Genomic DNA, 24,690 nt, shown 5'->3' on the forward strand with positions numbered 1-24,690 from the left:
GTAACTAGAAAATAACTTTTAATTAAACGATGAGGGTGGCACAACGTGCTAGGGGCTGCTGTGCTTTCCCGCGTGGGCACCCATCCTCTGGGGATCTTGAGACGGGTAGTGAATGGGGCCCGGGGCTCTCATGAAGGGAGGCGGGGGCCCCATGGCGTGGAACATGTGTGGTCCGAAACCTGCAAAAACAAAGTTGGCAGCTTCAGGCAAAGCAACAGAACAGGCAATGCAGATGCACTACTGCTTGAAACTACTGGCGGAAAACAGCTGGCTCACAGCTGTGCCTTAGAAAGGTGACCATCTCCCACGACTCCTCAAAACCCCAAACTCCTTCCCCTCTTTCCAGCACAAGCAGGCGCAATCCTTACCCAACACACATCCTTACTCACAGATAACAGCCAGTGGGGGGACTGGGCAGGCGTCTCTAACGCCAATGCAAGTGGTTTCTACTCAAATGTGGAGCAAAGCAAATGCATCCACAAGATACTGACATCCCATAAAAAAAAAGGGTTTCTGGACAGATACATACACAGAGCCAAACACAGGCTGGCATCGAACCAGGTGCAGAATTACCCTTTGAAGTTCAGGCCGATGTGGCATTTACCCAGCCAGCAAAAGCACTGAGTAGGTCTCAGTACCAGTAACAGGGATCTCTAACGTGCCTGAGAATTTGCAAGTGAATAAACACATACCACAACAGGCAGCTCGGTTTAATTAAACTGTGCTGACAGCTCATTTTAGATCATCGGTTTACACTGTATGACGGGGGATGAGGAAAATCAACTCAGGGCACGGTGCAGCCGAGCAAGGGGGACTAGATCCTCTAACACCAAGTTAGACACCCCCCCTTGAAGGGGAAACACGAGTACCTGGAGGCGGTGGCGGAGCAATGCCAGGAGGAGGTGGCAAGGCAATGTTAACCACGGCTGGAGGGCCACTTGGAGGTAGGTTGAAGTAATTTGCAGAAGCCTCCTCTTCTGCAGCTGGAGGAGGGGGGAGAGCTGCAGAAAAAGTATACAGTGGTTATGGAAAATCTCTCAGTCATGATACGCAGAGGTATCTGCCTTCAGAGAGGAGGCACGATCAGCTCTTCCACAAGAGCAAACTGCTGCTACTCTTGTACGTACAAACCGGAGAGAGAAGCAGGACTGCACTGAAACTCCGGAACAGTCACCATTTTTCTTCACCCGAAACCCGCTTTGTTTTTTCCATCATACAACACTCAGTGGATTAGAAAAACATTAACCAAGCCTTGAAAAGCGTGGGTTGCCAGTATCTCAGACCTAAGTAACTTAATTCAGCATTAACTTTTCACTCATCACATAAAGAACTCTCTTTTCATCAAGAATTTGCTTCTAGACAAAGCTCACCTCCCATCCTAGTTGGATCCGCCACAAACCTACTGTGTAGCTGCCCACTCTGGGCTCACCACTGCCTCTGCCGTCCTGATCTCTGTTACTGCTCTCAGAGGTTTAACACCAGCCTCTCCCATGGAAGCAGGTCAGCATTAAGTGTTTCAGAGATTAAAACAAGTCCCTCACCTCCGGGAAGTCCTGGAACTGGCTCCAGCTTTATCCCAGATTCTGTAGTACCTTCCTTGTCCTTTTCTTTTCCTCTTGCTGCCTGGGACCTAAAAATCAGACAAACGTTTTAGGACAAGGATGAGAAAAGGCAGGATAAGCAGATATATTCACACCACAAAAGTTTCAGATTATCTACTCCAGATCCATTGCTTCAGGCCAAAGATGAAAAATGCACAGAATATCAGAGACAGCGGGTACAAAGCATGCAAACAGTGTTTATGATAGCTAGAATAAACGCAAACCTACAGAAACTCATCCATAACACTCAACCAGGAAACGCCTTACACAATTTGTGCAATCTCCAACCCAAATCCCACTGCTGAAAGAAAAACAAACCGTAACAGGAGCCCAAATATTTATCAAGTCAGCATCTACTCCAACTTAACATCCAGTCCTGCTCATCAAGACTGCATAAACTGAACGAAGAACCTTGCGGCAGCATCCCCAAGGCTTCCTCATCCCGCACTCACCTTCCCCATTTGACATTGAGCCTGCGACCATTGACAATGAGTTTGTTGAAGGATTTCTCAGCAGCCACTTCCGCAGCTTGCCGGGTGGCAAACTGGATGAAAGCGCACTGTTGCCTCTGCACTACAGTTATTGTCCGAATCTCCCCGAACTGGTAGAAGTGATTTCTGTGGGGGGGAGGAAAAAAATCATTACGAAACCTGACTCTTCCTAGCCGCAGGGTACAAAGCAGAGTAGGATCTCATCATGTGCTGAAACAGATATGCTCAGATCCTTTCTTTTCTCCGTCACCAGTTCAGACTAACCATTAGAAATCAAGTCTCTTGCCCCGCTGTGCAATTATGGAGCAATAAAAACTCCATAACAGCTTTTCTCAGCAGCTAGCTAGAGAGAGGTGACGGGACTTCCTTGTAAAAAGTGAAACACAGTATCCTCAACAGCTCAGAAGGATGACTCATCCCTAAAGAGAGAAATTTTAATCAAAGCATTTGAAATGTGCCTGTTTATCTGTTCTCCAACAAGCTGGCACTCCTCTGCACTTGCCCACCAACTGGTTCCCCATTAAGGAAAACTAAAAGCCAGACTCGTTTTTTTTCCTTGCAAGAGAGATTTCTGCACTTCGAGATGGGCAGTAATCAAAGCACCAAATAAAAAGGCAAAGGCAATACAAATTCAGCAACGCACCTGAGATCTGATTCAGTGATAGTATCTCCAAGCCCTCCAACATACAGTGTAGTAATAGTCTTGTCGTCGGGGGGGTCTAGACGAGGCATGGTTGACGCTCGCTTCAGAAGTTTATCAGCCACAGGATCGTTAATTCCATAGTAACGATCTTTGATGTTCTGATCAGCCAGCGGATCATCTGGATCTGTAGGTTTCTCGTGTCTAAGGTTCAGCAAACAAAGCATTTTATAACACCAGTCACAGCTGCATCAGATTAAAATGACTATTAACTGCTGCCTTCCCTTCTAAAGGCCTCTGGTTGCTTGTATGCTTAACCCTGTTCATATAAACATGCCAAAAAAAAGCCCGGAGAAGTTAAATTGCAGCCAGGACTGCCTCAAGTTCTGAATGAATGGCACTTCTGACAGCTCAGCATTCAGCGCTACAAAACACAAGAGCTGGATTTCAAAAGGCCTCTTGTTCAAATACAAAGATCTCTGATTGAGGGGACTGACGCCACGAAGGGAAAAAATGAACTATGCCAGAGAAGAGCTGCAGTCACTGCTTCAGCAAAACACTACAAGACCACGCAGCTAATTCCTCACAAACGAACTCGCCACAACAAAGATTCGTTCACTGTCGCTGCGTGACAACTGATTGCAAGTTTCGCATTGACCCCAGTCACAGCGTTGTGTCTCCTGCCCACTGCAGCGTTTCCTGTTCTTCGAACCCCAAGGGAGCTGTATCTGACTGTAGCGAACAGATTAACTGTTTAAGCTGTGTCTGTACCTGTAGGGACACTCTTCTCCTCTCTTGCATTCTCCTTTCACCCAGAAGGAACAGATGTGAGGACGGTTGCGTTTATAGTAAGGAGTGGTCCGAGCCAGCTTCAGCAGCATGTCACTGGTGGAAGTAGCTTTTCCCAGTGCACCAACTGGTCTAGTGCCATCAGAATTGGATATCTGAACAGCAGTTAGAAGGAAATGACAAGATTTTTATCATAATTGAAAACTAACGCACAGATTCAGAGCAAGCAAAGGATTTTAAGATGAGCCAAGTAATTCCTTTTCATAAAAGTGAATTTGGCCCCTTTCCTCCCCTATACACATGCACACACGCAGAGCGTGATTGTAACTACACTTTCTTACCTCTCGTTCCATGTTCTGAGTGTAGTACTCTTTATTGACATCAGACTTCGGCATTTCATCCTTAAGGGAGAGTCCTGCATCCCGAACTTGAATAGGCAAACCTAGAATGAAACAAAAAAAAGAAAAAGTAACAAATCTGCATGAAGCACGAGTTGAAAGAGCAGAAATAGTTACTGCAACCTGCATTAGCCAGAGATAACTCATCTACTGCTCAGGTATAACACGCGGCCCCTGAACCCCTGAAGAGACGTGATCATCAAGACTTGTTCCATCGTCCAGAGACAACCGCACCAATTACATGCACACATCTAAAGACATTTCAACACCTTCTATTTCAGGGGCAAGTCGACCAGCTTTTCCTCTTAGTTTACGTTTTTTGGTACGCACCATATTCCAGGTCAAGCAGGCAGGTCTGACAGACGTTCTTCAGCTTACTGCATGTCTGACATACTTCTGTTTTCTTGAAACGCATACGAACACCAGGGCACCAGCGAAATACTGTGAAAGGCCTGGCACAAATCTGAAAGACAGAAGGTTGACACTTGGATCGCTATCGCACAGTAGTGAAGTTACCATTCTGGTTCTTGCACAGAAACTTAAAATCCAAACACACCTAATGTCTTTAAATCATAAACACAACTTCTTCATCTTAGGGCTAACGTTCAGACCTCAAGAAATATTGGTGCCTTACTTTGACAGGAGAAAGTTTTAGGAATGTTTTTTCCTTGTTTTTTTTTTTTTTTTTTTGATTTAGTACAATAACTCGAATGCTGAAAGCAGACCTACTCAAAGGAAAAACAAATTCTCCATCATCCCGGGAGATGTCAGTATAGAGCTGTTAAATTACCAATTATTTCTAAATCTGTCACCAGCGTATCAGCAAGCCCAGTGAGAGGTTATGAGACTTTTGGCCCAGAAGAAAACTACTGGCCTCTATCTTACCCGGTGGAACAATGCATCTGCTTCTGCTGCATGTACGGTTTGAGGAAGGGAAGCAAGATTTCAGCACATACCTTCTCCCTACCACAGATGACAATTGATAAAAGGGGCAAAAAACCTCTTGAATTTCTCTCAGTCAAGACAACACTAAATATTTCTTGCTTAGAAATAAACATGGCTTACTTCTTAGACAGCTAACACAAATCATCACCCAGCCATGAGTAACATACAGTGAAAACTAAACTCTCATTATTTATACACCACTTACGAGTAAAAGTAAACTTGCAAGAGAAAATATGAGATCATTTAAAATGATGAAATACCTTCAAATATAGTACAACAATATTAATAAAACCTAATCCTGATAAACATGACCAAATCCTAAGCTCGTCTGAACAGTCTTCAATAATTTTACTACTTTAAGACTAACTGGGTGTGTCTAATAAAGCACACAGTAGACTGACCTAAAAATGTATGTGGTTACATAAACAATTTAAGTTGTTAACCCAGATAATCAATTTTCTGAAGCTGACAGACATTTTTTTTAACACTGAAATTTAATATTCATAGACATGCGCCAATTCAGATGTTTGTTCTTGAAAAGAAAACAAACATACCTTGCATTCTTTCCCATATTTTTCTTTGGTCTGAAAAATAATAAAAAACAACAAAAGAAAATATAAAATACCATTAATTCAACATAAAACATGAAAGACATAATTGACGTTACAGAACAGTGGTTTTTTCCTAATTATGCTGCATTCAGACTCACCCACCCCCATGTTTTGGGCTTAAACCTTGGCAGGTCAACAGGACAAAACCAAAAAAAAGTCCTGAAAAACTCTCAATCCATTTTCGTTTTAGAAACGTTCATTAAAAGACAGTATGATAAAACTCCACCTCATGTACTGATGAAAGGCAAGAATGAAATAGAATATTAATAGCTATTTTAAAGCAAAGATGATGTAACATGAAGTCAGTCATGGAAATGAGCAGGTTTTGAAACACCACCTATACCAGCAGTACAGTTATGTTTCACAAAAGTATCATGATCTCCCTCAGCAAAGTTGGTGGAATGGAAATGTGAAGGAAAGATAATGTAAATGTAGGTCATACTCAACTGGACTGAGCACAGAGAAAAGTAATGTAAGGAGACTGACTCATATTGCACAGAGGAAACCAAGGTAAACAAGCAAGAATTGAAATAACCATCAGACAGACTTCATAAGACAGTTTTAACTTATTTAAATATTTCATCAGCTCATTGTTCTCTACATCCCACAATTTACCAGTACCAAAGCTCTCTTTTCTAGTGTCTCCTACACTCTCGACATTAGACTGTATCATCTTGTTCTCCTTTTTGACTGATTTATTCTTAAATCGCATACCTAATGATATGACATCACATACCAACAATGGCCGGAACCAAATTCTGTTGTGCAGAACCAACTAATTAGGGGTACAAGTGCATCTCAGCATCTCCTCCTGCAGGCAGGCTTATTTCAGTCCCTGAAACTCAGCAGTTCTAGGGCCAACACAGAGGAAAGGACTGTATGGTCAAACGGGCACATACCATTCGAATATATGGGTTTTCTCCAAGACATGTCTGGCACAGAATAGGGAAATCCTGAACCAAGCAAGAAAAAAGAAAATCAGGAATCATCGAAATGGCATTCAAATCAGTTCCTGTAGTAATGCAACCCAGCTAAACTAATCAGACTCAAAAATGCAAAAAGAGTCACTCAAAAACAGTCATTGGGATTGCTACAAGCACGATGCAAGGCCTGTATTATGAAAACACCACGACCTGCTGGCTATTCTAGTTTGAAGTAAAACTTAAACAAAATTATTGAGATCTTCGCTATTCAGGGACCCGACTGCGGCAGATGACACACACACATCCCCCATCACCCTTCAGCATCTATTGTTCGCACTGCGCCCACCCAGGAGAGGCCTCAGCTCCACGGACCGCGGCCGCGGGCTCACGGCGGGCCCCGCTCAGCCCCACAGCTGCCGTGAGACCCCCCCTCCCCGTCAGCCACCAGACACCCCACACCCGCCGCGGGGGGGCCGCCCAGGGCAGCCCGTTCCCTTTTCCAGCCTGCACTGCCCGTAGGGAGGGTCTGGGGAACGGCGGCAGCGCCTTCCCGGAAGGGGGGACGGCGGGGAGGTCCCGGCCCAGCCCCAAGGGCCTCCCCCTACACCACACACACTCTCTGCCGCCCCCGGGGCTCACCGCGTCTTCCCAGTTCTGCCGGTTGTAGGTGTTGGAACCCAGCGACGTCGACATGGCGGCGGGCGCCGCTCCGCTCCCCTCAGCCGCCGGAAGCCGCCGCGCCGCTCCGCCTCCTTCCCGGCAGGCGGCGGCGCCCGGAAGTGACGCTGCTTCCGCCAGCGAGGACGAGAGACGCGCGGTCACGGAGAGGGCGGGGGGGCGCTCTTGGCACGGCGAACCACAGAGCTCAGCTAAGGGACGGGACGGGCGGAACCATGCGGAGGGGGGGAGAGGGCGGGCGGACGAGACCATTAGAAGCGGGAGGGGGGTGCGGTGTTTGAGCTTTTTTTTTTTATTATTATCTAATGAGCCGCAGCGCACAGAATCCGAGAGCCACGTTTGCTTTATTGAAGGTCACTACACGACGTCAAGCAGCAAGGCAACAGCCGCCGTCAGGGAGGGGGCGAGGCGGGGACACCGACACCTCTGCTATGGCCTACAGCACCTACGGGGGGGGGGGGGGGCGGCGGGGGGTGTCACACACACTTACCGAGATAATTAGCCCACTCACAATATCATAAACCAACGCACCTTTTTGTTTTCAGTGAGGAACCGCGCACCCCCGAAGGCTCACATCAGTGTGGCAAGTGTAGCAGCGATTTTGGCTACTGGCGGAGGAGAAATGGTGGCCAAAGGGTGAGCGCTGCGGTCCCCCGTGACGTGGCAGCAGACGCTGTCACCGGACACCAACTGCGAACCACATCTCCAAAACTCATGCACATCCCTGTGGGACCTATGCCAAGTGGTCAATGCATGGCCTGGCTGGGCTGGGACCGGCTGCAGGGTCCCAGCCGCGGGGGCCACGGGGGCAATGGCCGGGGGGAGCCTCATCCCGCCTGGAGGAACGAGGGGCCAGACGGCAATCCAGCCTTTCCCAGCAAAGCAAAGGCCACCAGGAATGTCACAGAGGGCAGTGACTAAACCGGGAACGCTCTGCGGGAAGAGCCACTTGCGCTAAGCAGTGCAGTTAATGCAGTATCCTGGATACGCTGCTTTTAATTGCCCATTTTAGCTCGGACTACAGCCAAATTACACCCCGGATAAATCACCTCATGCTAGGGTGTACGCTAGTTAATGTATAACTGCCTTTCCACCTTTACACCTCTGTCCCACCCACCCCGACTGGAAAAAGAACTCAAACATCATCTCTAGTTTTATGTCTACCAGCTCTAATCCTAACTCCCCGGGTTTCATACTCTGATCGCTACCCCTATTAACACACGTTAATTGACGTGAAGACTGCCAGGCAGCCCCTCCGGAGCATCAAGAGCTGTGCCAGGACCTGGATTCCCAGCTCGCAGCGTGCTACCGCATCCACCTACATCACTGCGGGCTGACAATCCAATCCACCGACACTACGGCACACAACATTTTGAGTTTAAAGGCAAAACCGATCATTTCCTTTGTGAAAACAGATCCATCACCTCAGCTAAGCAAGCGACGTACACTGGAGTGGCAGGGTTGTACATCCCAGTCCCCCACAGCTGAGGTATCCTATGGGAAAGCAGAAAGCTAAGAGAGAGAGCATCGTGCTGCTGCAAATAATTTGCCAATAACGCAGCAGGCACAGCCACCTCCTAAAACGTTCGTTCGGGAAGTGCATAGCTCTGCGTGAAAAAGAATTTGTTGGCTATCAAGTATGTAACATCAGGTTTGTGGGCTGACATGAAGAAAAAAGAAACAATAAGGGTTCTTTTCTGTTGATAAAGCCAAATTCAGGCAGGTGTAGTGCAAATCTGGAGAAAGGGAGACCTTTCTCCGTGCTGAAAGACGTGCTGCAAGTTAAAGTAGCCCGTGGCGGCGAGGGGAAGCGGAGCGGTGGTTAGTGGGCACTAACGACAAGGGGAGAGAGAACAAACCATCCCAAACCACGGCACCCTCAGCCACCTCCTGGCGGCCCGGCCGGGGGCCCGTGGCACACAGCCACACATCACAAAGGAGCTCTCGCAGAACGTTTCACCAGGTGCCTCCTCCACCCGCACGGTCCATCCTGCGGCCAAGCCCTCGGGGCGCACGCGGTGGGAGCCTTTATGGGAGCACTGGGCCGAGGCTGAGCTCCACGTGATGGGTGAGCCAGATGACCTCAGAGGTGTGCTCGCCATCCTCGCTGGGCCGGATTGGAGCAGCGAGGTTTTTAAATTCGTGCTTCATCTTGAAACTCACGGTCACTTCGCCCTCCTCTTTCTGCGGGGTGACCTTGATGAAAACTCCTACCTTGTTGGCTTTTCTGAAGGCAATAACGCTGCAAGGCAGAAAACAAAAGAACGCTGGGTCAGCCAAGTTCTCAAACAATCGTTCTCAGAGATTTATTCCAACACCATGTAATAGGGATGCTGAGTTTATAGCTGAATATGCCCGGCTAGAAGAGCTGCCCTGGTTTCTAGCTAACTCACAGAATGGTCAGGGTTGGAAGGAGATCATCTAGTCCAACCCCCTGCCAGAGCAGGGTGACCCAGAGCAGGTGGCACAGGAACGCGTCCAGGTGGGTTTGGAATGTCTCCAGAGATGGAGACTCCACCACCTCTCTGGGCAGCCTGTTCCAGTGCTCTGGCACCCTCAAAGGAAAGAACTTCCTTCTCACGTTTAGATGGAGCTTCCCATGTTCAAGTTTGTGCCCGTTACCTCTTGCTCTACTCCCCACTGCTCTTTTTGGGGCAGGGGAAGGGAGGCCCACAGCCCCTCCTGCCCCACGGTCAGAACGTGGGTGCCCCCCTTTACGCTGGCAGCTGCCGGCACATCCGTCAAACAGAACACGCCTGCTTTGGGTGTGGGAGTTGTGTACCCAGCCATGCAACAGGGAAGGGACACAGTCCACGGCTCAAGTCGCTCTGTAAGAGGCTGCAGAACATAGTCCATTTGGAAGGTTGGAGGCAACTCCGTCACAGACCCTACTGCGCAGTTCTCACCACTGCCACGAACCCTCTGCTTGCACAGGAAAGGATTACGCAGAGTATTCCTGGAGAGAATTAGTACCACCACCCATAACTCAACTGCTGTAACGGCACATCTTGCCTCAAAGGGAATGAATGTCTCCTGAATAGCCCACAAGCAGAAAGATTTGCATTGCCGATATCTGACCCCCCCCCCAAAAAAAAACAATCTCCCCCAAGAAAACCTTAAAAAAAACCCAAAACAAACATGCTGAAGACAGAGAGGAAAGGAAGTCACTTGATTGAAACGCCAAGTATTTAAGGGACAGGATCCCCACAGAACAGACAACACTCACTCAGGGTCATCCTGGAAGTCTTGAGGCTCTGCCAGCTCATCATATTCTGCCGCAGCGTCTTTGCCAGCCAGAATAAGCTCCTTGGGAGGAACTGCCACCTGAAATGGCACGGAGAAAAGAAGCTTTTCAGCACTGATCACCACCTACACTGCGAGCAGCAGAGCGCCATCCCCTTCTGAGAGCTGCTTTACTATGGTTTAACAGAAAAGTGATTCATCCTGGGCTTTCCTCTGCTCTGGTACCACCTGGTTACCACTCTACCAGTGAAATTATGTATTTCTCCCTTGGGTTCTGTATCTCAACAAAAAGACACAATTTCAAAACACTTTATCAGCTAAGGTTTACATTGGTAACAGTCATTTAAGTTCTAGGGAGGAAAATGCAACACAGTCAGCAGGGAGCAAAGCACATATGAAATGTGTGACCTGTGGAAGGACAAATGGGAGTGGAAAGCCTTGGGGAGGCCTGGGGTCACGCAGCAGGAGGGTACAATACCTTGGCAGTGCTGTTGATGTTGTCAGGGTCTCCTTCCTCACACTCCAGCAGTGTGACATGTGTGATGTTCTCCACTGGATTGGTCAGAGTCAGCAGGACTTGGCTCTCCTGGGGAGATTCAGGAATCGCAGTTCAGGAAGCAGTTACTCTAAAATTCATCATTACTGTTAGCACCTCCATCTTCTGTGACTGATCAACACCTTCAAAAATTGCATCACATACACTCAAGGGATGATTAGGCAACATCCCCAGCCTGTAAGAAAGGTGCCAACACCATGCAGCACTCTCTCTTAATAGAAGAAATACACGTCTTTGGCATCTAGCCAAGATCTCAAATCCACACCTTTTATTCTTCAGATATTGGCGTGTGCCTGTGATGCCAAACGTAACACTGCACAGTAATCTGCTCACGCAGAGCGACAAGTACATGCCATGTTATTCCGACCACTCCCTTGAACTCCGTACCCTCTCTAAATGCAGTGAGCAAAGCCCTCGGGGAACAATCATCACACCATGTCATCTTGCAAAAGGATCCCACATCCACACCTCCCGGCTGTGTCTCACCCTAAGACATTTCTGGAAAAAAAGTACTGACCTTCATGTAGCGCAGGTTGGGAATAGACATGATTCTCACTTCAGGGATATAGTTACTGCAACAAGAACAAAGCAAATGACCGTGACAGACTGTGTTGCTGTCTGTAACCTGCCTCTTCACAGCCATCCAGCTAACTTTTCAATTCCATTAGAGCTTAGCTTACATTAAACAGAAAAATGAAGCGCCTTTTTGCTATATAAGCCTAATCCTACAAACTCCCGTTACTGTGCGGGGCTGGCACAGCATGCGATGTCTTTTTCAAACTGCTGAAATCTTCAAGCACACTCTAAACTTCTTAGTAGATCAGGACACAAACCTACTACAGATAAGGTGTATATATTAAAAAGGTGATTACGCCATCCTAAGATATGACACAATCATACAAGAGATCAAATCAAGAGAACAAAAGAAATGAAAACAGAAGGCATTAACAAAGCACAGATAGGCGGTTGTTCTCCCCAGCCCCCATATCTTACTTACACAGCAACCAGCTGGATCTTGAATTTGATAGATGTTGGATTAAATTCTGGTTTGCTCAGGTTATGTTCACATTTCTAGAGACAAACATACTTTAGTCAGCCCACAAAGACAGTGTGCAATCACAAACCAAAACAATCAGAGCTACAAGCACCATGCCACTAGCCATGGCACTAATGGCTTCTAGCACAGCACAGACAAAAACTACCTTGGGGTGTGTGTAGCCACTGCTGCGTCAAGTTATTGATACTCTTGAAAATGTCAGAGCAATCTGACGTTGCTCATACTCAGCAATATCAGCGCAATCTCAGAAACAAGAGATTTGGAACCCAGTTAAAAATACTCAGATGCTCACTGACTGCAGCAGGAAGAAAGCACAAATACCCACAAGCCCTTTGACTGACACTCCAGAACCCATTAAAAAAAACCCCAAAAAGCTGGAACTCAAGACTGATCTCCTTATAGGCTACTCTTCAAACATAGGCTCAGCCTGACATTACTTACTACTGAGAAAATATTCTGCATTTGCGAAGCATTCTACATCTCAAACACTTAGAAGAGTATTGCTGTATTATTCTCTCGGAACTAGATAAATATTCCTGTTTCACTGAGAAAGGAAGCAACTTTTTGAAGACCACGTAAGCAAGCCAACAGCAGAACTTGAATTTAATTCCTATCTACCTTCACTTCCCAGCTCTCTGCTTTTCTTGTTTGAAATATCCTCTTTCTGCCTTCACTCTAAGGGCATCTTCAGTATTCTGCACTGCCTCTCACTAATAGTTTGTTTGCTGACTTGATTTTTGTCTTTAGTATTAGGAGAAATTTTTTAATTCTGCCTGTACTGGCAGCCTTCTACGATCCTTTGGCTGCACAGAGCACAGAGACTCTTACGCGAACCCACCTTTGTATCTTTATGCATCTTTGACAATGTTGTCCCCCTTTCACAATTTTCATCACGTCAGAAATGTGACAGCCTCCCTCGTCTCCTAATGCTGTTACCAGTAATTTGGTTGAGGACTTTCAACAACCAGAAGCATTTGAGCAGTTTCTTTCAAAAAGAAATACACAGCCCATTTCCCACAATCCAAGTTCTGTGGGCCTAGTAAAAGCACTTTTTTGTATTTAATTACCTACCCGACAGCGCAGCGAGCGTTTGATCAGGAGATGCTTATGACGTGGGTAGAGTTGGGAAGCACAGATCGGCTGGAAGTCAGGCTGCAGCAGACGCTGACGCAGAGTCGTCACTGGGTGCACAACAGAAAGCAAGACCAAATTAATGTCTCATCCAGGCCCTGAAACTCGAGCTAGACTGGACACGTGCACTGGCCTGAGAGCAAGTATGCCGTGCACAGTGTGTGGACATGCTACAATCTCCACGAAACTTAATTTCACCCACACCCAATAATTCAGAAGCCACTGGCAAGTACCGCTGTTTCTAGTAGTGCATGAATAGAAGGTACGAGTTGCAGAAAGGGCTGCCCTCACTGGGCACAGTAACACTAGAGCAACATCAGTGCCAGCCCAGGAGAAACAAGAAACTTTGATCTCTATTCAAAGCTCAGCTGGGGTGGAAACAGAATTTTGTAATCATCTAGAAAATAAATTCTTTCCCTCCCAAGGGCAAATGAGTTTTCATAGCTTTGTTACCCTCACAGCTGGGTGCTGCATGAGTACAATACACAGCTTCTCAGCAAGGAGCTTGCATAACTCAGACTCACGCACGGAATTAGTGACTACATAGTTCCCAAGGCAAAGGACTCCAGCAGCCAAACCTCCCATGGGTTTCTCCCAAAACCTAGGTTCCTTGCTGTCCCCAGTGTCTAACAGGCAGTAAGCCACCTGGCAGCCTTTCCCTCACTGCGTGGAACCACGAAAGTTGTCTTCTTTACCAACATCATACTCTCGCAATGCTGACAGTCTCATGAGAAAAGGAGACCAAGATAACCTCCCCCTTTCCATGAACCTTTCATGAATTAATTAATATTGGCGGACTTTGTAGGCCTGCAGGACTACCAAGCACATCTGTACAACTTGGAGTCACCTCAGCAGGAAGTCCACATCTCTTCCTTTACCTGCTGTTTTATCCCATTGACTCTGAAGTTTCATTGACCAATTTACAATATTTGCTGATTAAATCATGAGCCAGCTAAATAAGTGGCAAGTGTACGCAAGTTGTTCCAAGCTGATGTCAAAGTAATGCGCAATTGTTACTTAAGAGTTCAGTTTTGGTTCCAACTCCCCAGTAGCTCAGCTACTTCCTTATTTCCTGCTATCATTTGAAAAAGGACGTCAACTCTTTTCTCCATTCAAAAGTTGACACTTTACATGCAGAGAAATTAAAAGTTAGCAAGAAAATTAAACAACTGTTAAGAGGCCTGACGTACTTGTCTCTGAGCTTTCCATGTACAACATGAAGCTGAGGCCACATTCAAAGTTACCATTTAAAAAAGTCACAAATGTCCCACCATTTCAATCCCAACATAAAAATTACTAAAACCTCAGGCCGTTAGGAACCCCACTGACAAGTTTCCAGGCACTGCCCCTGTTATAAAACATAAGGGCAAAAGGTGACAGAATATTAAGGTGTTACCTTCTGTCAGATTGATCGGTCTTGTGTAGTAATCCTCAGGAAGAGGTTCCACTTCTTCCACTGCGTCAGCTGGCTCAATTTTGATCTCCTTCTGGTCCTCTCCTTCTTTCAGCCTGAAGCAAAGTAAGGGACAACTCAGTCATAAAATACAGCACGCGTGCTCTGGCCGACAGCAACTGCAGTAACTGCATTATAACACAGAAGGCAGCGAGAGCTGAGACTGCAAGACAATAGTAACTGCAGAAAGAGGTAAGCAGTCACTTGTTGCTACTATCAGAAAGCAAAACACCTGGAGCAGCTGCACAGAGATGCCTGGGGATTTGACACCTCTCTAATGCTCCAAAGAAGAAAGCTCCTTTCACTGCTATCTGCTAATATGGCTCATCATCTTTCTGAAGTTGCTTTATTGCTCTCTTGCCTACACCTCCGCAAAGACAACCCCAACCCTGAGACTCACGAGAGTCCAGCGAGGGCACTGATCGGTGCTCCGGGCCTCTGGCGTTGAAGCCTGGTTCCCAAGCCATATTTGTCCTACAAGGAAAAAAGGAACTGTCAGCTTCAGGCCTGCTTCCTGCCAGGACAAAAAGACCTACTGCAAACTCATCCTTTGAGCTGCATGACAAGCATAGGGAGACAAGCAAAGGAAAGCAAAAAGGGAAAGGTATTCAGTGCTTCCCAAGACTTTTTTCTTCTGCTCAAACTGTTAGTAAAGAGAAAATAATTACCACCGCACTGCAACGGGAGAGACAGATATAGGTGGCTACTGCTTAGAAAGCTTTTGCTCTTTCCTTAAATCACCAGCCTGCACTACTGACACATTTTTCCCTTGATCTTCTCTTCAGAGCAACTGCTTGTCAAGTAGTGCAGAGTGAGAGCTCAACTGCCAAAAGAACTGGGTCGATGTGGGTATGCATCCATCTGAAATGCTCTGTAGCACCACTAGAAGCAGCCGGAAGGTTCGACCTACAACAAGTTTCATCACCTACAGGTGATGCCTGGCACCACCAATTGGCAGGAAGAGCTGAGCTACTCCTCAGCTTTCTACAGCTGAACAGGGTGCTTGGAGGCAGAAATCTTTCTTCTGGGCAGGAGTGAAAACCTGAATTCTGACCAAATGAGAAATCGGAGTATCAGCCTACCCTCGTTATTCTTCATGGATCAGAAGAGTAATGCTAGTGCCATTTGCCTTCGGCAGACACACAGCTGCGTCTCAACCAAGCTTTGTGAAGGACTGCTTTCCAAGTGTGTGTTACTTACCCAAAGACACTGCCCTGTCTCTAAGCTAACAAAAAATATTGTTTTGTAACAGATGTTACCCTCTAACTCATTAGCCTTCATGTGCATTTGTTCTAGGCACATCCAAGCCAGAGGCCCTGAGGCAAGGTGAGGAGTAGGATCTGTTACTGCCCTTCAGTTGGTACCATGAGAGCTTTAACACCAGCAGAAACCGTGAAAAGACTTACCACTACGTGTATAGTGTGTTGCTGTGGAGAGCCCCCAAAATAGCAGCAGGTAGCAACGGAGACAAAAAATGCAGCCATAAGACACAAGCAAGGGCACAGAGCAAGCACAGTTAATTGAGAAGTAGCAAGCATATGCAGAGTCACCCAGCTAAACAAAGTAAGCATTTACCTGCCAGTTACAATAAACAAGTCATTCAGGCCGCAACCAAGCCTTAAAGTTAATTTCAGTTGAGGCTTCATGCAGAAAAGTGCCAGACAATCCTGATCTAACTGTTAGTGAGCTGTGGTACGCAGCTGTCCTGAGAAAGAGCTACCACTGGTACTGCAACTGCGGTTGCATTGCGTTTCACTGCTGGATAACATACTCCTTTGCACAGCAAATATAAACCCTTTTGGCATTATCAGAGAGGACTATTAGAGAAAGAGGCAATGCAATACACAACAATGTGTGTAAAACTGCCTGTCCCTAAAGAAACCATGTGCCCTAGCGCATTTTCTTCACACTGTTCTCAATTTAAAAAAAAAAAAAAAAAAAAGCTGAGTAGCCCTGTTGTGCTACCAACTATCTAATTTTCCAAGCTGAGGTAGTTGTGCATCACTTTTCCTGCTCTGAGAACACTGTACTCCCAGCTCACCGAAAAGGCCAGGGGCATGTAGTTTCGGCGCCGCACCAGCTTCTTCCGGTCCCGCTCAATCTTCTCCTTCTGGGCCAACTGCTGGTAGTACTCTACCAGTTTGTTAATCTGGAGGGATGAAAAGGAACAGACACCCAGTGAGTGGGGAACAAATGCCAGACCGGCTGCAGTATTTGTTTGTGAACAAGCTGGGGTTCCTGCTACTTGTTTCACTCTGTTCCTAGAACTATCTGGATTTTGAAGGATATGCATTAAAGAAGTCTGTGTGTCTTAACCCACGCTGCGGGTGACAAACTGACCCTCCTTTGGGAATGACATCTATCGGAGAGCAGTGTCCAACCCTCACTTCACAGTTAGGCAACTGAGACTTTGTTCACCCATTTTCCATGACTGGACAGAGTAACGTCACGTGGCCAAAACTGAGCAATTTGGCTTAGTGGAGCAAAGAGCATCTTTCCCCCCCACTGGGGCTAATCACATTTAGCGTAGAGTCCTAACTGGTGACAGGGAAGGGCAGTAAAGGTGCAGCTCTGTTTTCCAGATCCTAGACACACTCTTGATTGGAAAACAGCTTTTTTCACGTACATACGCAGCATATTCAGTAGTGTCATTTTAACAGCACTATTAGATACGATATTTTCAACTGAGTTTCTTCTGAAAATGAGATTTTATACTGCGATATCCACAGGAGAGCCTCTAAGAGCCCTTCCTTCCATTCAATTCAGTCAAGGTGGAGATTAGGAACTGGAATCTGAAGGATTATATAGATGCAGAAAAAAAAAGACTGAGAGGGCCTGGCATCTCTAACAGCTCTTTCTAGCTGATGTGTCTCAGACTAAGCACAGCCTTCCCCCTCACTCACCCTCTGTGTGTGAGGATTCTCCGGCTCCTGCCAGCCACCACTAGCTGCACAAGAAAGAGAAAAAACAAAGTCCTCAAGAGACGATTTCCAGACTCCACACAGAAATCACATCTAACACTCAGCTATCTCGGTTTTACTCATGAAATATGTTGTTCCCTGTTCCTGATACACTTACCATTGCAATTCTTCAAGTTCATGCATGCTTGCACAAATAAATACACGCCTAAGAAAGCTTTTCACAGGCAGGTTTGGGCTGAAGGAGCTTCACCAGCTTTTGTGCTGTGTTTTTACACAAATGCTGTTTGAGAGGTACTCAGAACAGCACCTGGGCATCACTTTAGCAGCAGGTACATGAGTTTACAAGAACACTCTCCTCTTACTGGGGCCCATGACCCGGCATCTTCAACTCCCAGTCTTCAATTACATCAACACTGGAAGTCAGAGGATTTGCTTGGTCTACTCAGCCCCATTTTTGGAGCCCAACAGTATTTTCTGCATGCCTTATGCACCAAGAAATAGATGAAAACTTTGTTCTAGTGCTGTCGTGAAGAGAAAAAACAAGTACAAACACTAACTACTCTGGAATAAGCCTAAGTGAACTAAAGTGATGGAAAATAAATTAGATGTTTATTCTGTCAGACTGAGTGGCTTCAAAGACTCTGAAAGTACACAAACAAGATCTCAACTGTGAGGAGAGCACACCAACTAAAAACAAACCATCGTTTGACACGTTTCTCACTAGTCAGGTAACAGAGGCATGGAAGTGGGTCACACATTCCACTAACATCTCAACTCTTCAGAGGAGACTTCAGCAACAAACCGTCTTCCTGTGAATTTCCAACTGTGACTCAAAACCTAGACAGTTATTATGTGTATCGTACGGTCAAAAACTAATTTGATTATCTGTTATCGTCAAAACACAAACTGGGCTCCTGTTGGTACTCAGTTTTCTGTCTTTGACTGTCACTTACCAACAGACTTGTCTGCCATGCCCACATCCCGGGAAGTCCAGCGGCAAAATCCACAGGCCAAGTAATATGCTTTCTTCATGGTAGTCTTGGCCGGGTCATCAGGGAGTGGAGCAGGAATGCTCGTGGCCCGAGTGGAAAGGGTGTGCATGCAGCAGGGGCAGTCAAAGCAGTTGGCACACCTGTAAAGAGGAAGGTCTTTAAGACAGTGCTTTGACAAGGATCACAGACCAAGGAAAATGCTCTCAGCAAGCAAACCAAGATTAAACTAACAGACCTTTCCATCCTATGTAACAGCATTAGGAAAAAAGAGCAACAGAGCCATCAACAGAAGCAGGAGGGGTTCAGAGTCAACATAAGAATGGTGATGGTGAGAAATACTGGGACTAAAAACCCCTTGGTATTAAGAAAGCAGGTCATCAAAAAAGCTAGAACATGAAAAGGCCATGACACTTCATGGAAGGACACTTATTCCTCAAAACTGACTAAAAGGTAACAAAAAGCAATGTAATTTTGAAGAGAGTTTCAGATACACACAGTCAGGCACTGATTAAGGAAGGAGCTGGTTAAAATAGGGAGTCTTGATGAAAAGAGCCAAAGCAACCTTACCTATTTTTTTTCAGCTTGGCTTCAGCTGAAGGCATGTTCTCCAGGCAGCTGGGGCAGTAGTGGGAGTCCACCTGAGGAACGAGAAGGTCAGTTCACACTTCCCAGCACACATTTGCCTAAACAGCATGCTGGCAGCAGCCTGAAAACTCTACTGCATGATTTAACAAGGCTTTGTGTCTGGCAACAGACAGGTGAAGTCAGGGAAGGCTTGAGACATATTTTGTATCTGAAATCTTATCCCATCTCAGCCAGATTTTGATCTTTAATAATGTAAGTCAGGTGTTTTCCTAAGTCAGGATAGAATAAACTACTCTGCCTAGTAAATGGGAAAAGGATAACTGTGTGCTGACCTTCTGCAGTTACCAGAATTTCATTTTTTCAGCTTGAACAGCAGGTTTTAGCACACTATTTTTCATTTATGTCCAAACTTATTCTTCACTTGTACTTACACTGGTCAGAAATCCATACATTTCAGAAAACATTTTGTATCTCTCTGCTGTCACAAACTACTTTTTTTTAATTAAAAAAACAGCAGCAAGAAGGGAGTTTCCTTTCTGAAGGGAAAAATAAATGTATTGTTAAACATGGAAATGCCCGACTGACTGCACTCATCACATTATTACGAATTCATGACGGATGCAGGCTGGTGACAAATCCATTTCCTACTCTTCAGAGGCTTTGATGTTTCCGATGAGATAGCTCTTCTAAGATCTGGCTTGCGTGGTCGTTCTTTTAAGGCTTTTCTCATCTACTGTAGCTTCTTAATTCACCCAGACTTTCAGAAAATCAATTTTACTGATTTTATTATGACGACCTGTGAAGTCACACGAGCAGCGCCAGGATCAAGGCTCGCCTGTGCTCTGCACAAAAGCAGCGCTCCTGGCAGGCCCCCACACACCAGCAGACTGGCTCCAGCCTGATGATAATCTACAGCTTAAGGCCCCAGCCATCCCCAGACAAAGAACAAAGCCTCTACAGCAGAAATCCCACCCTGTAACGTGGGGAAAAATCTCATCCAGGTGGAAATAAGACTCACACCAAACACTCTCAACCCCGAATTTATTCTCAAAATAAGTACGCTGCACGCTGAAGGCATGGGTTTTGTTACTTTGATAGCAAATGCTGCCCCCCACACACACAGAGCAAATCTCGGCCAACCCTGGGGGCCGTCCGACAGCAGCTCCCACCCCCGTGAAACAGCACCAGCTCAAGCCCGGGAAGGGCGCGGGAGCGCCCGGCTCGGTCTTCGCCTCAAGCCGGGCCCTATGGGGCGCTGCGGGCCTATGGGTGTCCCTGTCCACCCCGGGCCTGGCCCCGTTGGGGATGCGTGTGGGTGGGGGTCCCTGTTCTCCCCGGCCGGGCCCACGGAGGACTGTGGGGGCGTCCCCGCTGGCCGGGCCTGGCCCCACGGAGGGGTGGGATGGGGGGGAGGGAACCCCGCTGTTTCGTCCAGGTCGCGCTGGGGGGCCGCTCCCACCCAGCTGGGCCCCGTGGAGAGGGGGGGTCACATCTTCTATGACGGGAAGCCGCCTCTCACAGCAGCCCCACCCCTGGTAAGCACACCTCAGCCAATCAGAGCTCGAATTCCGCCGACGGACAGGCCCGCACAGCCAATCCAAGGCAAGCCTTCGCCCCTTCCCTCATCAGCTACCAATCATCCCGCTCCATGGAGGCATCGCTGTACCCACCCCTTAGCCGCACCACCAACCAATAGCAAGGCAGGTAGCGAGTGAGCGGCGGGAGAGCCACCCAATCGCTGCGCTCAGAGAGGGCAGCGTCCCGCCCCTTCCCACCCGGCGCTACGGGCGCGGCGCGGCCGGGCCACCGTTACCTCGTGCGAGACGCACTCCAGGGAGCGGAGCTCGCTGCAGTACCGGCAGAAGTACAGCTGCGACAGCGGCGCCCGCATCTCCTTCTCGCCGCGCACCAGGTACAGCACCCGCTCCGACTGCAGCAGCGACGCCATCTTGGCAGGGGGGCGGCCGGCGCCGCGCCGCCGACGTCATACGTCACTGTGCCGCCCCGCCCACGTGACCCCGGCGGGAGGGGGAGGAGGCGGTGGCGCGTAATGGCTGCCGGTGGGCGGTGGGCCTCGGGCGGCGCTGGGGTGGGTTGGGCCGGTGCTTGTGGCCGAGCTCTGTGCCCCTGCGGGACCGAGCGATGCCCGTGGTGGGGGGGCAGAGGAGCCGTGGCCCGTCTGTCCCTTGCCAGGCCGTTCCCTCGCCCCGGCGCTCCCCTGGGCTGGGAGGGGGCGCAGGGCCGGGGCCTGTTCACCCATCCTAGAGCTGCTGTAACGCGTTCCACCGTGCTCTTCCCTTTCCCCGAGCCTTCGCTCACGCTTGCTTTGCTGTCCGCGTTCCCCTCAGAACCCACAAAGTGCCAGACTTCTTCATGCCCCCAAAGGGGTGGTTTCTCTTTAATCTCATGGTCACTAACACGGGATCCTGACAAGCGCAAACATCCCCACATCGTGGGATTTGCAGAGAAAGTGTGAGGTCTGGGGACGCTGTGCCTGTGTCAGCCCCTGGAATCTGCCCGTGAGGCTCCAGAGGAAACCCCTGCCCGCGAGGATCCGCTGCCACTCGCGATAAAACCCCCATGTGCCTTTTATCCGACAGCAGCATCCGTTGGGAAGGCAGAGAGGATGCTGCCTGCTGGCTGCCTGTGCACTGCTCCGGGGGCAGCGGGAAGCTGCGTGCCTGGGAAGTGCCCGCAGGCAGGAGTGTCTGTGAGCACATGGTAGTGGTTTCCTCCATGGAGAATCCAGCAAGTTTTCCTGGGAAAGGTGGGGGTAAAGGGTGCAGTGTGTGGGTCTCAGTGCAGGTGACACTGGGCTTGTGTCCCAGCAGGAAAATCAGAGCATCCCACCTTGCTTTCTGGGGCTGGTTGGGAATAGCTGCTGCTGGCTTTGCTCTTCAGCATCACCGACGGAGTGGAATATTCCACTGGGTAGCAGAAATGCCATTCCCAGCCAGCGTGCCGAGGTGTGCTGCCTCCCCAGAGATGCTCTCTGCCTGCGCCTCTGTAAATCAGTGCTGCCCGAAAGCCCTGGGGAGCGCTGACTGGTGCCTCACTGCTGGGGTTTTATGGAGGCTCACAGTGGTTTTGCTTTTCCCTCTTGCCCCGGGCCTCAGAGGCAAGTGTCCGTGAGCCCTGCTTTGGTGAGCCAGGAGGGGAACGGGGCAGGGGAGCGGGACAGGCCACTGCATCCAGCTCTGGGACCCCCAACATCAGAACGACATGGACCTGTTGGAGCGGGTCCAGAGGAGGCCACGAAGATGATCCGAGGGCTGGAGCCCCTCTGCTGTGAGGACAGGCTGAGAGAGTTGGGGGCGTTCAGGCTGGAGAAGAGAAGGCTTCGGGGAGACCTTATATAGTGGCCTTTCAGTACTTAAAGGAGGCTTACAGGAAAGCTGTGGAGGGACTTTTTATCAGTGTGTGTAGTGGCAGGATGAGGGGTAATGGTTTTAAACTGAAAGAGGGGAGATTTAGATTAGATATTAGGAAGAAATTCTTTACTCTTGAGGGTGGTGAGCCCCTGGCCCAGGTTGCCCAGGGAAGCTGTGGCTGCCCCATCCCTGGAGGGGTTCAAGGCCAGGTTGGATGGGGCTTGGAGCAACCTGGGCTGGTGGGAGGTGTCCCTGCCCAGGGCAGGGGGCTGGAACTAGATGACCTTTAAGGTCCCTTCCAACCCGAACCATTCTGTGATTCTATGCAAAGCCCTTTATTAAGCTGTTACGCAGTGAAATGTCCCCACAGCGCCTCCCTGGCACCTGAGACCTTCCTTATGGCTCCAGACGGTCTCCCCCGGTGGGACCCCCATCCTGAGGCGGGGGATGAGCCAGAGTCTGCTCTTGCTTTATCCTGCTGCAGAAAAAAAAAAAGTCCTCCCTCCCTTTCCCTTCCCCTCCCCGCCCCGTTACCCCGCGGGCCGGGCCGGTCGGGCGGGGCCGGGCGGAGGCTCCCTCCCCCGGCGAGGATCCTGCCGCCGCCGCTCGACGGAGCCGGAGCCGGAGCCGGAGCCGGGCAGCGCCGCAGGTAGGGAGGTACTGGGCGGGCAGGGCAGGCAGAACGGGCAGGGCAGGCAGAACGGGCAGGGCAGGCAGAACGGGCAGGGCAGGCAACTGCCGCCGCCTCTCCCCCGCGATAGGGGTCGTCGTGCCGCCGCCCACCCCGGGCTGCTGTAGCCTGGGACGGCTGCGGGCGCGACAGGGTCGGGGCTCAGCCCGGGGCTCTCGGTCGTGTCACCCGGCTGGAGGGCAGCTGCGGGACCCATGGAAGGGTGCTAATTAAGCCATTAACTCTCGTGACTCAGCGGGAGGTACCGCGGGGGGGGGGGGTTCGAGAGGTGCGAGGCTCCCCCAAAACGAGGGGGGCTCCGGGTTCCTTGGTCTCGCTGTTTCCCACCCGATGACCCCACTGGGGAGTGACCAGCGGGATGCCCGCTTGTGGCTTTGCTTCATCAGCTCCTTTAACAGCAATTAGCAGGGAAGTTTTTTCCCTGGGCTTTTATCCAGCTGCTTCAAAGCACGCTGTAAATCCTGGAGTTTCTTGAAGGAGCCTTTACCAAAGCCTTTTGCCCTCAAAGGAGCCGGAGGACAAGGCTGGATGTGGCCGCAGCGATCTCCCTGGAGAAAGCAGTGGGGTGCTCAGAACAATGGGAGGGGGGTTCTTGCTATGGGGGGGATGGAGGGGGCTGCCCCATCACCCCTCTGCCTCTCCCTTGCAGGATGGACCTCTCTGACCCTACAGATCCCGCCGCCCTCCCCACGCACATCCTGGACATCTGGGCCATCGTCTTGATCATCCTGGCTACCATCCTCATCATGACGGCTCTGGTGCTCTGCCCGGCCACTGCCGTCATCATCTATCGGGTACGGACTCACCCCACACGCAATGGCATCGTGTGAGGTGGAGGCGACGAGGGACGGCCAGCTTGCCGGGCAGGGGGCTGCAGCCATGGGACCCCATACTGGGGACCCTGCAGAGCCTGGTGGGGCATCCCGAGAGCTGGGGAGAGATGGGCAGGAGCCAGGGTGAGCCAGCACCCAGACACCTGCCCTGTACCTGGCTCTCACCGAGTGAACTCGCTGCCTCCTATTTACCCCCCATGCTCACAGGGACCGTCGGGGAGATGGTGGCCCGGGCACCGGCAGGGAGATGTCTGACTTTACAGACGTGTCCAGCTAGAAACAACTCGCTCCCATGAGGCAGGCGGACTGGTCTCGCCTTCGCTGGCAACCCCATCTTTTCCAAGGCAAGCAGCAAGGAGTGGAAATGCCCGGCAAAGTTATTCCTTTTTTGGAGGCCCAGCTGTTGGGGTGATTGGGAAAGAAGGGGCAAAGCAAGACGCATGTGGCTTCTGGTTGTGCATTTGGAGACTCGGCTAAAAACATCGGTGACGGAGCCCATCCTGGCTGCACAGCAGATGTGCAGCTGGCACCGGCTTCTCCTCCATCCAATATCTGCTGAAACTAGGAAAACATTATGGGGTGCTCGGTTCCTCTGGGTCTCGTAAGACAGAGGAGCGTGGGCAGCTCCTGCCAGCACACCAGCCCCATTGCGGGGGGTCTGTGCACCCCTTGTCTGGGCAGGCAAAGCCGGGCGAGCAGGGAGTTTGTGCCCAGGCAGTGGCAATGGACCATGTAAGCGCTTAGATTGCCCCTTGCTGTGAAATAAATGGACTTTACTCTA

General features: G+C 49.4%; 3 protein-coding genes across 5 annotated transcripts; 1 reads left to right on the forward strand and 2 right to left on the reverse strand.

The window, feature by feature from the left end:
- RBM22 (RNA binding motif protein 22) lies at positions 1–7,444 on the reverse strand. The gene is made up of 11 exons (XM_074604322.1): positions 7,038–7,444; positions 6,375–6,428; positions 5,419–5,448; positions 4,250–4,382; positions 3,863–3,963; positions 3,504–3,676; positions 2,736–2,936; positions 2,054–2,218; positions 1,542–1,630; positions 870–1,001; positions 1–179 (listed from the first exon to the last, which is right to left on the reverse strand). The coding sequence occupies exons 1-11, from the start codon at positions 7,326–7,328 to the stop codon at positions 49–51; spliced, it is 1,500 nt and encodes a 499-aa protein (XP_074460423.1). The 5' UTR covers positions 7,329–7,444; the 3' UTR covers positions 1–48.
- On the reverse strand, positions 7,402–21,021 carry DCTN4 (dynactin subunit 4). 2 transcript variants are annotated; one of them, XM_074604323.1, is made up of 14 exons: positions 20,828–21,019; positions 18,997–19,067; positions 18,391–18,569; positions 17,420–17,463; positions 16,558–16,665; positions 15,923–15,943; positions 14,917–14,990; positions 14,460–14,572; positions 13,004–13,113; positions 11,873–11,946; positions 11,393–11,447; positions 10,798–10,905; positions 10,303–10,400; positions 7,402–9,318 (listed from the first exon to the last, which is right to left on the reverse strand). In XM_074604323.1, exons 1-14 carry the CDS (start codon positions 20,960–20,962, stop codon positions 9,105–9,107), a joined length of 1,404 nt encoding a protein of 467 aa, XP_074460424.1. In that variant the 5' UTR covers positions 20,963–21,019; the 3' UTR covers positions 7,402–9,104. The 2 variants fall into 2 exon arrangements, with proteins under 2 accessions (XP_074460424.1, XP_074460425.1); XM_074604324.1 differs by lacking the exon at positions 15,923–15,943 and having other exon boundaries at positions 20,828–21,021.
- Positions 20,763–24,690, forward strand: SMIM3 (small integral membrane protein 3). Of its 2 annotated transcripts, none has more exons than XM_074604328.1 (2): positions 20,763–20,926; positions 23,726–24,690. In XM_074604328.1, the coding sequence occupies exon 2, from the start codon at positions 23,727–23,729 to the stop codon at positions 23,904–23,906; it is 180 nt and encodes a 59-aa protein (XP_074460429.1). In that variant the 5' UTR covers positions 20,763–20,926; position 23,726; the 3' UTR covers positions 23,907–24,690. The 2 variants fall into 2 exon arrangements, with proteins under 2 accessions (XP_074460429.1, XP_074460428.1); XM_074604327.1 differs by lacking the exon at positions 20,763–20,926 and adding an exon at positions 22,573–23,034.

Source organism: Larus michahellis, chromosome 11 (genome assembly GCF_964199755.1).
Source record: "Larus michahellis chromosome 11, bLarMic1.1, whole genome shotgun sequence".
NCBI lineage: Eukaryota > Metazoa > Chordata > Aves > Charadriiformes > Laridae > Larus > Larus michahellis.